This window comes from Euphorbia lathyris, chromosome 6, assembly GCF_963576675.1.
Source record: "Euphorbia lathyris chromosome 6, ddEupLath1.1, whole genome shotgun sequence".
Taxonomy (NCBI): domain Eukaryota; kingdom Viridiplantae; phylum Streptophyta; class Magnoliopsida; order Malpighiales; family Euphorbiaceae; genus Euphorbia; species Euphorbia lathyris.
In genome coordinates this window covers 85,738,520-85,754,792 of record NC_088915.1, presented here as the reverse complement: position 1 = coordinate 85,754,792, position 16,273 = coordinate 85,738,520, and the positions used below count along the sequence as shown (strand labels likewise).

Genomic DNA, 16,273 nt, shown 5'->3' with positions numbered 1-16,273 from the left:
TCAACGATCGCTTTTCAATCTCAATCGGCAAAACTGCTTCTGTGCCATACACCAAAGAGAATGGTGTTGCCCCAGTCGAGGTTCTGACTGTCGTGCAATAAGCCCACAACGCGAGAGGGAGGTGCTCATGCCAGTTCCGATGTGATTCTACCGTCTTTACGAGGATCCTTTTAAGGTTCTTATTAGCTGCTTCTACTGCCCCATTAGCCTGCGGACGGTACGGAGAAGACCTGTGATGTTCAATGCCATATTCTCGGAAAAGATTCATTACTTCCCCCTGAAACTGGACTCCATTATCTGTGATCATGTGATGAGGCACTCCGAACCTGGTGATCAAGTGTTTTTCAATGAACTTTCTCATCTGCTTGGATCCCAGTTTGCTAAACGACTCTGCTTCTACCCACTTGGTGAAATAATCGATGGCGACTGCAATAAACTTATGTCCATTTGAAGCATTAGGCCTTACTTCGCCAATGATGTCAATGCCCCAAGCAGCGAATGGCCAAATAGGTGATAGCACGTGTAATTCCATGGCCGGAAGATGACTGCAATCACCGTGGATTTGACAATCGTGACATTTCTTCGCATACTCGTTACAATCCCTTTCCATGGTGAGCCAATAGAAGCCTTGCCTAATAATTTTCTTAGCGAGTACTGCTCCTCCCATATGGGCTCCACAAATTCCCGAATGTACTGATTCCATCGCTTCGCGGGCTTCACCCGCATCCAAGCATCTTAGTTGTAATCCGTCAATGTGCCTTTTGTAAAGCAAGTCGTTGTGGATGACGAACTGACGAGCTAGCCTTCTAATCACAGCTTGATCCCTAGGTTTTGACTCTGCCGGATATGTTCCATTTTTCATGAAGTTCACGATATCGAAATACCACGGTTTTTCATCTGCCCCTAACAGCATTACGTCTTCATAGCACGGTTTGTGAGATCTTCTCAATACCAATGGTTTCGAAGCAAGGTTCCGGGGGTTGTCCCAAACTGACACCAAAGTGGCCAAGGCATCCGCGGCCTGGTTCTGAGCTCGAGGAATGTGATAGAAGCGACATTCTTTGAATCTCAATGCCAACCCTCCTAGCTCATCTAGATACGGACGTAGCCTTTCTTCTCTCACTTCCCAGTTCCCTTGTGCCTGTTCGATGATCAACTTGGAGTCACCCCAAATTTCGACATATGATGCTCCCAGTGCCGCTAATGACTCCAAACCATAAATGCACGCTTCGTATTCGGCCATATTGTTGGTAAGGGGGAAGGATAACTTCTTCGCCATCGGGATTCTTTCTCCTTCCGGGGAGATAAGTAGTACTCCTACTCCGGCTCCATTCGAATTAACTGCTCCGTCGAAGAACATTTTCCACGGTATAACTTCGATTGCATTCAAATGTTCATCGGGGAAATCATAGCTTATCTCTTCTTCTTCTGTATTCAGGGGTTGATTAGCCAAAAATTCTGCCACGGCTCTTCCTTTGATAACCTTCTTCGTCACATATTCAATGTCAAACTCGGACAAAAGCAACAACCATCTGGCTAACTTCCCCGTCAAGGATGGAGTTCGGTATAGATACTTCACGGGGTCCATCCGAGAAATAATGATCACTTTATACGATTGGAAATAGTGCCGCAGTTTCTTCGTCAGCCACACCACTGCCACACATGTCTTTTCGATCATGTTGTATTTGAGCTCATACTCTAGGAACTTCTTACTCAAATAATACACCGCGTGCTCCCCACCGGTGTCTCCCTCTTGGGCCAACATTGCTCCAATAGATCGCTCTTCAATCGCTACATAGAGGAGAAGCGGCTTTCCCAGTTTAGGCGGTCTCAGCACTGGCGGATTAGACAAATAGTTCCTGACGCTCTCCAAAGCTTGCTGACACTTATCATTCCAAACAGCGGGTTGGTCTTTCCTTAGCAACTTAAAGATTGGCTCGCAGATTGCGGTGAGTCTTGCTATGAACTGGCTGATATACTGAACCTACCCCAGAAACCCTCTCACTTCCTTCTCATTTCTCGGCGCCGGCATCTCTTGTATAGCCTTTACTTTATCAGGATCTACCTCGATTCCCTTATTTCCGATTACATAGCCTAAGATTTTCCCCGACGAAACGCCGAAAAAGCACTTCTTCGGGTTTAACCTTAGCTTGAATTCTGCAATTCGGGCCAAAAACTTCTCGAGTGCGGCAAAATGCCCTTCTCTTGTCTCTGATTTGACCATCATGTCATCCACGTAGACTTCTACCTCCTTGTGTATCATGTCATGGAACAGGGCTGTGGCCATTCGCTGGTAGGTTGCCCCGGCATTTTTCAAACCAAATGGCATCACTCTGTAACAGTATGTTCCCCACTCTGTTGTGAACGAGGTTTTCGCTTTGTGCTTTTCGGCCATCTGAACTTGCATGTAGCCCATGAAACCATCCACATTCGTGTGTAAGACGCTTGACGCTGCACTGTCGATCAATACATCGATATGAGGCAAGGCGAACTCATCCTTGGGGCATGCCTTGTTAAGATCTCTGTAATCCACGCACATCCTCACTTTGCCATCCTTTTTCGCGATGGGCACTACATTTGCGACCCAAGGGGGATAGTCGATCACTTCGATGAATCCTGCTTCTAACTGCTTCTTCACCTCCTCTCTGATCTTATCTGCCCATTCGGGTCTCATACGTCGGAGCTTCTGCTTTACGGGCCTCGCCTCGGGATATGTTGGAATACGGTGAGTTACGATTGATTGATCGATTCCAGGCATGTCTTCGTATGTCCACGCGAATACAATTTCGTATTTTTTAATTATTCTCTCAAATTCTTTTCTCTCTTCAATAGTTAATTCTTGAGCAATTTGTATAAGTTTAGGATTTTCATCCGTACCAAGATTGAAAGTTGACATTTCTATTGTATTGATTTCAAATGTAGGCACGTTATATGAATGAGAATGCATGGAATGATCATGATCAACATCAAGCAAGTAAGCAAAATCAGAATTCATTTCATTGATAGCGTGGGTGATTACATCATCTGACTCAAACAAAGCAGTAATATAATTTTCATCCTCAATATCTTCGGACTTCTCATGAACTTTGGAGGTGCTAGGCTCATCTTTCGCTCCTGCAGTTGCCTCAATGGTGATGACTTGCTCTTCGGCATTCAAATCCAGCGTCATAATCTCCTCGACAAAGTAGCTTGCCTTTCCTTTGCCCCAGTCGGCGACATCATTGAAGATTTCAAACCCTGGTAGAATCTTTCCTTCCGTGCTAGTCCACGACTCGGAGGTTCCCGAATATGGCTTTCCATGCCCTTCGCTTACAAAATGCTTCCTCAAGCCTATTTTTCCTTCTGACTTTTAAAATCCGGAAACTCCGACAACCCTTGATGGTGTGCTCCTAATCCCATTCCCGGGATGAAACCTCCTTTCATCATCTTCACCACATCGGTGGTCATGCTCGATTCGTAAATCCCGGAGACTTGGAATCCGGAGAAAAGTTGAGGCTCAATTCCCAATGCTGCCACCGAGCTCAATTTCTCAGCTCTAATTGTAACTATCTCCTCCCCGAAAGGGAACTTGATCATTTGGTGGAGCGTGGAGGGCACACCTCCCAGCTTTTGGAACCAAGGGCGTCCCAACAACACAGCAAAAGTTACCGGGATGTCCAACACTGTGAATTCAGTCTCTTCTTCATGTGGCCCTACTTTCAATTTGGCCTTGAAAACTCCTTCAATATGCCTACGGCTGTCATCGTATGCTCTGATCACTGTTTCAGAAGCTGCCAAGTCTCCTCTCTCCACTCCCAACTTCGACAAGAGTTTCAACGGACAAACATTAATGGCCGATCCATCATCGACCATCACACAACTAGTCTTCTTCCCGTTAATTTCCGCTCGGATATACAATGGCTTGTTGTGAGCCTTCCCCTCTTCTGGGAGATCCTCGTCGGTAAACGTGATCTCAGTCTTCTTTAGGGCCATTATTGCCCCTACTAGCGCTGCCGGCTCAGTGTCGGTGGAGATCACCAAATTCTGCAACTCCTTCATCAGGTTCTCACGATGGTACTTAGAGTGGCATAAAACTTCCCAGACCGTAGACTTAGCTTGCGTTTTCTTCAACTGTTCAAGAACTTGGTCGTCGAGCTTAGGAGCCGAACCTTCTCCAATCTCAATCTCTACCATTGGTGCCTTTCCCTCGGCCACACGACCTGATCTCGTCATCACCGCAACTTCCGGCTCATCATCTGATTCATCCCAGATGTTAATAGGAACCCTTCGATTAGCATCCTCCTCGTCCGAGGAACTCGCCCAAATGTCTACGACCCTTAAATCCATGACGTGAGGAACACTCGGATTCAGGAAAAAGGGATCCGCTGATCCGTACAAAGCCCAACCTATCAACTCATCATAGTCAAGGAGGGACACCCGGCTCATCCTCCTTGCGGCCAACGGAATAGCACCTCGTTGTATGCACATAAGCTGCACCTTATCGCTCATTGTCTCATTACACTGCTCATAACGGTGCCTCCACCTTCTAGCATAATCCACAAAATGTTCCTCGGGGAATTGCCTAATCCTGTCCAGATCATCCAGGGATCCCGTCCATGGAATGTACATTTCATATCTCGCCACAAAGGCATTTCGGAGCGGTATCCAATGGCACATCTCTTCCTCTGACAGACCCTGATGCCACAATAAGGCTTCTCCCATCAAGGTTTCCGGAAAATGTTCATGCAACTCACACTGTGGGAATCCAGCGTTATACATATGATCGCGGAATATCCTCGCATGCTCTACACGATCCCGGTATCCACCATACCTAGGCATTGCTAACACCGCATCAGGTGTTTGGTAAGACGGGGAATCAGGAGTTTGCTCTGCTAGCATCCATACCGTATATTCCTTGATAAATCTCTTCGTCATAGCTGCCCAATCGGTCTTAACATACATTGGCAGCGACATGTACCACATCAGCGGTTCACCCATCAATGAATTACAAAACAAGCTAGTGATCTCTTCCTCTTTGAAACCCAAGGCTGTCATAGCCGACAAATAGAAGTGAAGGTGCTCCATAGGGTCCTTATTGCCATTATACTTGCTCACCCTTGGCAATGGACGCTTGATGGGTCCAATCTGCATTGCAAAGTGCTCCGTAGTTCTATCCTCAGCTCTTTGATACTTTTCTAGAAACAAATCCGACAACCGATCCCAATCGTGCTTGCAAGAGTCAGGTAAAGAATGGAACCATTCTAAAGGTTCGCCCACTAGCGAATGGTGGAACCACTGAGCAATTTCATCTACTGCGAAGGATTCAATAAACATGTCATGCATATATTCACGCAAGTGCACTTCGGGATCCCTTCCTCCACTGAACAAACCCAAATTAGGCACAATAGTCCGAGACGACCCTTCTCCGGTCTCTTCGGCACTATCCTCGTCGTATGGTGCTCCACCATCTGATCCTTCCTCCATTGGTTCATCCTCTTGTTCCTCACCCAAGAAGGACACATACAGACCATTTCCTACATTGCTTCTTTCGACGGAGTCCAACAACTCCTCTACATCTTCCTCAAAAGATTCCATCACTACAGTTTCCGTCAAACCAACTCCGATCACGCTCACCCTATGACTAGGCAATGGATTGCACCTAACGGAAGGGTTTGCTGACGAAGGATCAGCTATCTTCTTCTCCTCAATCAAATCTTGGATTTCGTGTTTCAGCCTCTCGCAATTCTCAATCGTATGTCCATAACTGCTGTGGAATTCACAATACCCTCTAGCCTGAATCTGCGGAGTAGGTTGAGCTTTGTTATACGGGGTAAGGGCTTTCAACAACCCCTTCTTCTGTAGACGTTCAAAAACTTTCGTATAGGTCTGATCGAACTTGGCGAACCGCCTCTTTTCGATAGCATTAAGATCAACCACTTTCACTGTCACAGATTCCGTACTCGCGCTAGGCCCTCCGGCACTATATCCAGACTTCGTCCGCTTGGTATAAGCTTTCTTCGGCTCCCCATCGCCTTCGACAGTCAAGGCACAACTATACATCTGATTGAAATCTGTGAACGGCATATATCTCAACTCATTCTTAATATATGGCAACATATTGCCAATCACCATTCGGATCTGATCTTGCTCAAGCGGCTTCTGTTTCATGACCGCGGCCTTAGCCCTCCATCTCTTTACGAAGTCTGAAAGGGATTCCCCAGTCTGCTGCTTAGTGCTCTCTAACTCTTTCAATGTGACTTCCAACATGGTGTTAAAACTATACTGAGCGATGAATGACTTCGCTAACTCCTTCCAATCCTTCTTTGTCACCATTGGCAGCGCATGGAACCATGTGAGGGCAGCCCCCTCTAGGTAAGTGTTAAACAGCCCCAAGACTTGATCCTCGGTCAGGATCGTGTGCTTCATTACCGCAACGTACTGATTCATGTGAGCGGTGGGATCTCCAGTTCCATCGAACTTTTTCATGTCAGGGAGCCGGAATTTCAGAGGCAAAGCTGTTGCTGTCAAGCAATTCTTCAAGTTATAGAAATCTTGACTCCCGGAGCTTCCTCCGCGCAAGTCCTGCACTTCCTGTGTGATGTGTTGCCTCCACTCCTCTTCCTTAGCTTTCTCCTTCTCTAACTGTTTTCGGACATAATCCTGATAATCCTCCTCATTCCCAAAGCGAGGGCCATCGTTCACCTCATTCTCAGCACGCTTACTACCACTCTTGTTGTCCTTCAGTGCTAACTCAGCTAGCTGGGCCAAGATTGCGGCCAGCTGGTCGTTGATATTGTTCACAAAATTCTCCAATTCAGCCACCTTCTCGTCGGTTGCAGACATACTGACGGAAGACTGAGTATACTCGGATGAAGATGATTCAGAAGCCACAACTACTGATTCGGGACTGTCTACTCGCGACTGATCAAACTGTCTGACAAGCCGATTACTCTCGCGAAACCACAACCGCTTAATGATGACGTCTGCGCGAACGGTATCCATTAGTATGTATGCATGATTTTATATGCATGATTCGTGGTGTGTGCGTTTATTTATTTATGATTATAAGATAAGAAAAACAAACGTTAGTTCTATTTACACGTATCACAACATCTCTCTTCCACCCTTATTCCTTCACACACTCGTTGGTCCAGGTCTCTTTCCTAGGATTTTGGTTTTTGGCTCACATTGCGGTCCAGGGGACGCGTGATGCCGTCGATAATTGCGGGAAATTAAATCATCCATCAGACAATACAGTTCGTTTTCGACGCATCAGCGTTCAGTGACTAAGAAATCGACCAAGTTGGATTGTCCTTTCAGAATAACTCGTCCTTTGTCCTTTCGCGAGATGAATTAATTCGGGTTTTGACTCCCTTTGAGCGCATCTCAGTTTTTAGACGTGGTACGAGTTACTCTTCTAGTCCAATCGTTCGTTATTGTCAATGACTCGTTCCCTTTTATTCGCGCGGGTTCGTGTCTCGATTTTTGGATTACAACAAGATCTTTTGGATCTATCGAGAGACGTAACCATACGTTTGTTTAGTGATGGAATCACTTTTGGATTTTATCTTAGGGAACGAATTCATCGTGTAACGTGTTTGTTCTTAGCGTCGAGGATTCGTTTGCTCTACGTGAAAGACGGTGAGTCTTTATTTGAGCGCACGGTAATCCTTCGGCTAATTACAACTCTTTGTTCCTCCCAATCCACGGGATATATCATCTCAGTGTGGTTATAGAAAATCAACGTTTCGTTGAATCGCGTGTTTGTCCGAAGCGAGGATATCACCGTTTTCTTTCCTTTAGGCGCGAATTTAAGCAAACACATATATCGGGCCATATTTCTTGCAGTTTTTGTAACGGTCGAAATGATCGAGTCGTTAGTCAAAACCCGCAGTCTCGTCCATATGGTGCAATTATATGGTTTGGCTTAATTCGGCTTCGAGATTTTAAACGGGGTATACTCTCGTCCGAGGCACGTATTCAACGACATTGGTTTATTTTCTTTAACTACTCTCGGTATTGATATATCGTAGATTCGGAATGATTTTGGTCGTTTAGTTTTCTTTTCTTTATTTTCTTAGTCATCTGTACGGACACATCCATTTCTCTTAAGAACGTCACGAGGCATAACGTAAAAGCTCGTCTTTCATTCGGAAGGGACGGGCTACTTGTGCGAAACTTTTCACGTTACAACAAGGTCGTTCGAAACAGAAATGTTCTTCGTTTTCGTTTCGTCGTGATCTCGTTTTATCCCAATTTATTTAAAGAATGTGAATAACGGCTACCGTTAATATAGTCTCTTGTATCGAAATGTAACTATCCTTAACACCGAACCGATTCATACTTATACGTGCTTACGTCATAACGTATTTCCTGAACACGTGCCTTCGTCGGGACACCGAAAGGGACAAGGCGGGTCGCACATGTTCATTCATATGAGATGACTAAGTCGTCTTTAGTTCAAATCGTTTCGATGTTTTGGGGTAATTAGTATGTCGATTCATGAGTATATATTAACGCATCGTCTCATTTTCTTTACATAGTTTAGGATTAGACACGTATCATGGTGGTTTGAAAACACGAACTGATTCATTTATCACATCAAAAATAGTAACGAGTAATCCTATGGAAACTTCTAAGGCTACTATATGCTGACACGGCTAACCGCGGGACCTCACAGGACCGCACAGATTCGCCCCTAACGAATGGATGGGGACCCTCTGGCGCCTTACTGTAAGGGGGAACTTACGCTATCCTCTTTCGAGCGACGAATGGACTCTCGCTAGAGGTTTCGCGGAAATTACCCAAAGGGTTTGCAATAATGCTCGTGAATGCATACGAAAAGAAGTAAAACGATCCGTCCCCGTTAAGGGCTTAGTGCATGCCTTCCGGAATCAAATTTCTCGCTTCCCCAGTAGAGTCGCCACTTGTTAGACGAGGTTCTGCGGCCTAATCTCCCGGGCGAACCGGGGGGTGGACAACCTCATGGCGACATAAGCGGTGATTGGCGCCGAAAGCAACCAATCGTGGAATCAAGCTGCTCGGCAGGACCGGAGCTCGGAGATATGGAAGAGTCGCCACCCACGAATGGGAAAATGAACACCGATCCCTTGCGGGAGACCGGTGTGGGTTCGAGAAACTTAGGTACGAGCCGAGAAGGCTACTAGGCACCCCGACATCGCCCGGTTATGAACCACCGGCCTCCTACTCAGCATGTTAGGCGATAACGGACTAATCGTATACTTCTTTAAGTTTAAAATTCATTTGAAACCCTTTTCTTTCTCTTTTTAGAAACCGTTTTGAGCATATGATATTGAAAAGCCACATCAGTAAAGAATCACCCATTTATGTTTATACATACACAGAGAGGGGGAAGAAAGAAGTGATTTATTTACAACTGTATTAAATATTATATCGTGTGTTTATTCTACACTAACTTATTTCCCAAAAACGGATTTATTTACATGGTTCGCACTTTAATCGCCGTTGGAACGATTTAGGTGCGTTTTAAAACCCCGTTTGATGAAGTTTACCCGAATCGCCGTTGGAACGACTCGAGTATTTGAAAACGTTTGAGATAAAAAACCTTTTAATGAGAAAACATGGGTAAACATACAAGTCAATTTTATTTTGTATAAATTCTTTAAGAAAATGGTTCAAAACTCTATTATTCGTAAAGAAAACGATTTTAATTACAATGATCCTTTAATCCGCCTTTGGAACGGATTAGGGTTTTAAAACTTGGTATATTGAAGACGATTTGAAATATTAACAAGAATGACTCCATTTATTTACATTACAAATCTAAAAAAACATTAGTTTAAATAATTCAATTAAAAACTCTCTTTTTGGTGATTTATTTTCCCCACTTACTTTAATGGACTCTTTAACTATTATAATTACAATAAACTAACATTTACACTCAAATGAAGCCCTTTTGAAACATGGACCCATGAATGGGCCAAAAGAATAAAGAAAATGGTTTTAGACCATATATATATATGTATACATTTAAATCAAAAAGGAAGATAAGAAAATAAGATTTAACCAAAAATCACTATATGTATATGAAGATAATAAACACAATATATCTTATACTTTGAAATGTGAAAATAATAAGTAAATCCTATAAATAAGAAAGTAATACTTATCTAAAAATAATTTAACTCAATAATCACTAAAATAACCCAAATATTCTAAAAAAAACTATACATATATATACATAATTAATATAGTTTAAATATCAAAAATACCGTATGCTAATGTCTATTCATTATTTCTCAAAATATCAAGTAACTAATATTTAAATATAACCTAAGTTAATAAAAAAGGGAAATACATATATATATATATATATTTATACTTATATTACAAAATAGAATAAAAAGAGATATACAAATATTCTAAAATAGATATATATACTAAAGTTCTAAAATAAGTTGAAAAACATGTATTACATAATCATATATATATATACTAAGGATTAAAAGTCTAAAAGTTAAGAATAAGGACTGAAATGGCATTTTTTACATTTTGGCAGATTTACCGACGGAAAATCCGTCGGTAAACAGCCTTTAGTGACAGAATTGGCAAATTACAGCAGCACTCCAATATTTTCCAGATTTGTTCAAAAGCCTTAAATTAAATCTAATTCAATCGTTTTGGACTTCCGAACTACCGAAAATGGATCATAGTCGAAAACGGAAGTTCCTAAAACGATGTTTTTATTTTAAAACATTATTTGGAAATTTCTTTTAAATTAAAAAAACTTATAATTACAACGTTTTCGACACCCGAACTACCTTTTTATCGGATCACGGTTCGTATTGGGATGTCAAAACGAGGTTTTTATTTTAAAACAAAACCGAATTTTATTTAACACGAAACGAAAATTAAATAAATATGCTAACTAAATAAAACGTGACAAAATAAATAAATGACTAAAGGAATAAAAAACTATAATATAAAAAAAATAAATAGAAGGAGAGAAATAAATTAAATAAAGAGTCTAGTCCTCGGATAATACCTTTAATTCGGTATCTGACAGTCGAAGCCGATTGATTCCACGAACCGCGAGCTTCCGTTTTTTAATGAAAATTTAGTAAAAATTGAACTTAGGAAATTTGGAATTTTTGAGAAAAAAAATATTTTTCTCAAAAACATCCACTCTCTCTAAAAATGTTTAGAGTGAGAAAGTTTTCCTCTTCTAAAAAGGCCTCCCCCTTCACCTTGGGATCCGTGCCCTTATATAGGGAAACGGATCCCGGAACAATGGGCGACGCCCAAAAAAAATTGGGCGTCGCCCATTGTGGTTGGGCGACCGCCCAACCTAGTGTTGGGCGGCTGCCCAACAATGTTGGGCGATCGCCCAACGGCGTTGGAAGAGCGCCCAACACGAGGTTAGGCGCCCGCGCCCAACCCTCATCGGGCGTCCGCCCGACGCGTTGGGCGTTCGCCCGACGTGGTTGGGTGCCCGCCCGGCGACCCTCGGGGCGTGCCTCGCGCCGTCGGACGCGTGCACTCCGTGGCCGCCGAGCGCGCGTTTCGCGCAGCTAGACGCTCGCACGTCGCGGCCGCCGAACGCGCGCCCCGCGCTGCCAGGCACGTGTGCTTGATGGCCCACGAGGGCGCGCACCGCCAGCGGTCCCAGTTATTGCTCGGGCGTCGAGAGCGTGCCACTCGCGGTGCGTCCGACGGACGCCGCGCGCACGTCTCGAGCCGTCAAGCGGGCGTTCGACCATCGTCGTCCACGTGCGGGATGCCGTTGTGTGCCCGCGCCGTGCCGTTAATTTTCCTCAGCTTATTATTCTTTATATATTTTTCAAAACTTCCGGAATCAATCGCTTCGACCGTCTTGTTTCAGGTTTTCATCACAGGTCCTCCGACTCGGTGTCTACAGCGGGTAAAATGGCTCAAAAGCAACTCTGGTCTACGACCGAGAGTAAGATGGCTCAAAAGCAACTCTGGTCCACGACCGCGGGTAAGATGGCTCAAAAGCAACTCCGGTCTACGACCGTGAGTCAGATGGCTCAAAAGCAACTCCGGTCTGCGACCGTGAGTCAGATGGCTCAAAAGCAACTCCGGTCTGCGACCATGAGTAAGATGGCTCAAAAGCGGGGATTGTCTCTGGATTCTTCTACAACACTGTTGTCTGTATCTTCTTACTAGAGCTAGCATCTCGGAGGTTTAATGGGGATGTATTTTAGTCTGGAATGATATAGACTAACGATTATTTTTCTGTTAACTGTTGTCTGTATTTTGACTGGTGTCACTGTTCCGTAAAAATTGACTGTTGTCTGTAGTTCATATCTTGACAATGTTGGTCGCTGTCTGGGTGAAATGCAGGCTGAAACGGTCTGCAAATCGGAGGTCTGTGCACCTAGTAATTAATTATTTACTTTTTACCTTTATATCAAATCGTACTTCTTTCACTATTTACGGGAATGCCATTCCCTTTTCCTATATAAGGTGGTGGGGTTTCATTTCAACCCCACACCTTCTCCCTCTTCTTTCTCTCACTAGACTTCAATTTGGATTATTCTCGGGATGGATTTAGATGAATGGGATGGCACTAGAGGCATGGACGAGGTTTACGTAAACCTGGATAGAGTGGATACCTTCCACGACCCTACGACGCATTTGAGCAGGACACGCTGCAACGAGGTAAGTAATTTCTCACTTTTATTTGATTCGAACTCTAGGATTTAGCATTCCTATCCGAACATGATTTGCATGCTAACCCTTAGACTGCCTTAGAGGACTTTAGCTAGAAAACGTGAATTCCTTTATTCACAAGTAACACCTGTTTATTTTTGTAAGAATGCGCGCTATATGCATGTGAATAGTGACACTACAAATTTATGGATGCTAACGGTACAAACAACGTGAATAGTGAAGACGTGAATAGTGCATGTGAATAGTAAAAACGTGAATAGTGCACGTGAATAGTAAAAACGTGAATAGTAAAAACTTAGCTAATGCACGTGAATAGTAAAAACGTGAATAGTGCACATGAATAGTGCACGTGAGTAGTGAAAACTTAACTAATGCACGTGAATAGAAAAAACTTAACTAATGCACGTGAATAGTAAAAACGTGAATAGTAAAAACTTAGCTAATGCACGTGAATAGTAAAAACTTAACTAATGCACGTAAATAGTAAAACCTAATCTATGCTCCTCGTCCCCGCAGACGAGGGTGGATTAAAGAATTGACTAAACCCTACGTGAATGACCCTACATGAGACATTTTTACAGAAAATTGGTCCTAACTGACCGGATGTCTCTATGAAAGAATACCTAGTCTTAACGCGTTCTTATCAATTGCATGCTTTAGGAGCTGTATTTAAATTTTCTTGTTTTGTTCTTTTTAGTTCATTGAGATTTCGGGGACCACCGCCGAGATTCACTCGTGGTACGATAGGCTAGGTGCCGCGGCGAGAGCCCGAGTGCGTGAGTTGGGCTTCGAGCCTTTTATTGCAGCGTTGCCCCGCACCAACGGGGTATGCGATCGTTTCGGCCTACGGGCCTTATGTGAGCGGTGGGTTGACTCGACCCACACCTTCCACCTTTCTTTTGGGGAGATGACCATCTCGCCCAGAGATTTCTCACTGCTGACAGGGTTGCGAGGGAGCAACACTCCCGTCCCTTTCCATTTCGATATGATGCGACCACGGGTCGACCTTGCTAGGCTCGCTGCCTTGATTGGACCGGGAGTTCGTCTTTGCGCCAAATCTACTCCAGCGAAGTTTATTTCCACCGCGAGCCTCTTGAGTCGGCGAGATTTCTGCGAGACAGACGATACCGACTTGGCGGTTTGCAGCTTCTTAGTGTATACTCTGAGTGAGACGATTTTCCGCACAAAGGGTGGAAAGGTACATGCGGGTCTCATTCAGGCGCTCAGCGATTTGGATGCAGCGGCTTCCTACGATTGGGCAGGGGCAGGCTTAGCCTTTTTCTACAAGTTTTTGGATCTGACTTGCCGGAAGCGCAAGGATTTCGGTGGTTACACCTTTGCTCTGCTGGTACGTGACGCCTTCTTGACTTGCCCGTCTTATCTTCTTCGCGTTTTTCACACTCCTAGTCCTTGTTTTTACCGCAGGTGTGGGCGTATGAGAGGCACATCCTTCCCAGCCGGTCTCGATCTCGACCGAGAGTACCGAGGCCGCCTTTCATGACTCGATGGAGGGATTTTGACTTAAGCGCCGAAAGGAGTCGGATGGTGCCACGGCTCCTAGATTGGATCGACTCGTTGACCCTCACACAGGTAGATTTTGCCTAATCATGCTCGGTTTTTGTTTGAGTCTTTCTGACTTTCTCTTTATGCATTTTTTAGATTAAGTTCAGGTGGGACGACCTCGACTTCGGCCCCGATTATACATATGTATCGATGATCCAGGAGCAGCAGTGTGTGCTCACCGGCCCCTGCGTGCGAGCATGGTATTTAGGGGATCGAGGCATCACTAGAGTTAGGGACACTCACTGGACACCGGGTGAGATCCCCGTCTCTATGTTCGCGGTGCGGACCATGCCTTTATCGACCGTTCGTCGGGACTTGACCCGTCGGTTTGTTGGTAGAGCGGTGTGGATTCACGCCGGGGGCCGTGAGCCTTACTTATCTACTCTGCTGAGCGCGAGGGATGCCCCGGCGGCAGCGATGGAGGTGGATCCGGTGGCAGATGTATTTTCGAGGGAGGCTGTCGTGGCAGTCTTCGGTCAGGAGGAGGTCCCGGTAAGTGGTTCCACCCCCTTCTTATTTTACCTTTCATTCATGAGATGTTTAGGGGTTTTTATTGTGTGTTTTATTTGCAGGAGGGGTCCTGGAGGAGTGCCCATTTATCTGATTTCTTTGACGGTACTCGAGCTCAGACGCCTGTGTGCGAGCAGCCCTACTACGTCGACGAGTCCTCCAGCGCTGCCCGACCGGAGAGGTCTTCCTTAGGCGTGCCCCTACCAGATTACGGGAGAGATTATGCCACGATTTGCTATGACGAGTCCGGGGCAGCTTATGCGGGATTCGAGGCGGCTCCTCCTATCTTCTCCTCGAGGGTCCCATTTGATCCCTCAGACGCTTCTCTGACCACGAGGGAGACTTGTACGGATTACGTGGGGCTGTCTGGTTACCTACGAGATCGCCTCAGCTTGCGCTGCACCGATCACCTGGTATGTATCATTACTTTACTTTAGTGTAGTGGAATGTATGCATGTATGTATGATTTATGTTTTTGCCTATGCTGCTTTTTATCTGTTCTTTTTCTTCTTTTTCTGTAGAGTGATCTGCATGCCCACGAGCGGAGGCAGAGCGAGTTGGTGTGGGAGGCCGACGCCCGGGTTGGTTAGGTGTATCAGGAGAGAAATGACCACTAGTCAGGGATGATACGACGGGAGACTGAGGGTCGCCTTGCCGTCGAGGAGAGGGCGCGTGATGATTCGATCAGGCGCCTTGCTGCAGAGGAGAGAGCACGAGCTGCTGATGAGAGAGCACACGCCTCTGATGAGAGAGCGCGAGTTTCTGATGAGAGAGCGCGTGCTGCCGAGGAGGCACTATCTGCGGAGCGGGCATCACACCTGAGAGATTTTGAGGACTATTGGGACTTCCCTCCGTATTAGGCTCGTTATGTATTGCTTTGTAGCTTTCATTATTGCTTTGTAGCTTTTATTAGAGTTTCCCGATGTATAGCTGATGTATAGGGAGTGGGGTGGATAGTAGGTAGGCTTTTTGTGAAAAGTAGGATAGGAAATGTATAACTCGTGATTCATATTACCATGCATTCAGTAGATTATGATGATTCCAATCATTCTCGTCAAATATATTTATGCCTTTATTTATTTACAAACAACAGAAATACTTAGTCTCTTATACATTGTTTTTGTAATTGCTCAAGTCATAACTATTGTTACCAGGACCTGCCTTTCGGTTTTCGGATCCCGGCGATTTTTCTCCTCTCCTTTTACTATCCCGGAATTTTTAAATGAGTGCCCTTTCGGGTTTTCACCCATTGGGATTTCCCTTATTGTTGCATAGGTCGCCCTTTGCGGGTTTTCAACCTATCGGGAATTTTTCTTTTTTTTTTTTTTTTACGAAAAGTATTTCTTAAGCCTATCCAGGTTGGTAGGTTCGGAGAATTCCATGCCGTCCATTGTGGTTAACTTCACCGCTCGTTTGCTTAGTATCTTCTTCACGACGAATGGTCCTTCCCAGTTAGGCCTGAACTTCCCCCTCGGGTCGGTGTGCGTCACACGGATCTGTTTCAGCACCAAATCTCCTTCTTTGATAGGACTGGTCTTGACCTTTT

The 16,273-nt window shown here is 44.8% G+C and overlaps 1 protein-coding gene across 1 annotated transcript; it reads left to right on the top strand.

The window, feature by feature from the left end:
- Positions 1-13,695: 13,695 nt before the first annotated feature.
- LOC136234108 (uncharacterized) lies at positions 13,696-15,709 on the top strand. Its single transcript, XM_066023873.1, has 5 exons — positions 13,696-14,002; positions 14,080-14,244; positions 14,314-14,709; positions 14,790-15,140; positions 15,249-15,709. Exons 2-5 carry the CDS (start codon positions 14,152-14,154, stop codon positions 15,315-15,317), a joined length of 909 nt encoding a protein of 302 aa, XP_065879945.1. The 5' UTR covers positions 13,696-14,002; positions 14,080-14,151; the 3' UTR covers positions 15,318-15,709.
- Positions 15,710-16,273: the final 564 nt, after the last annotated feature.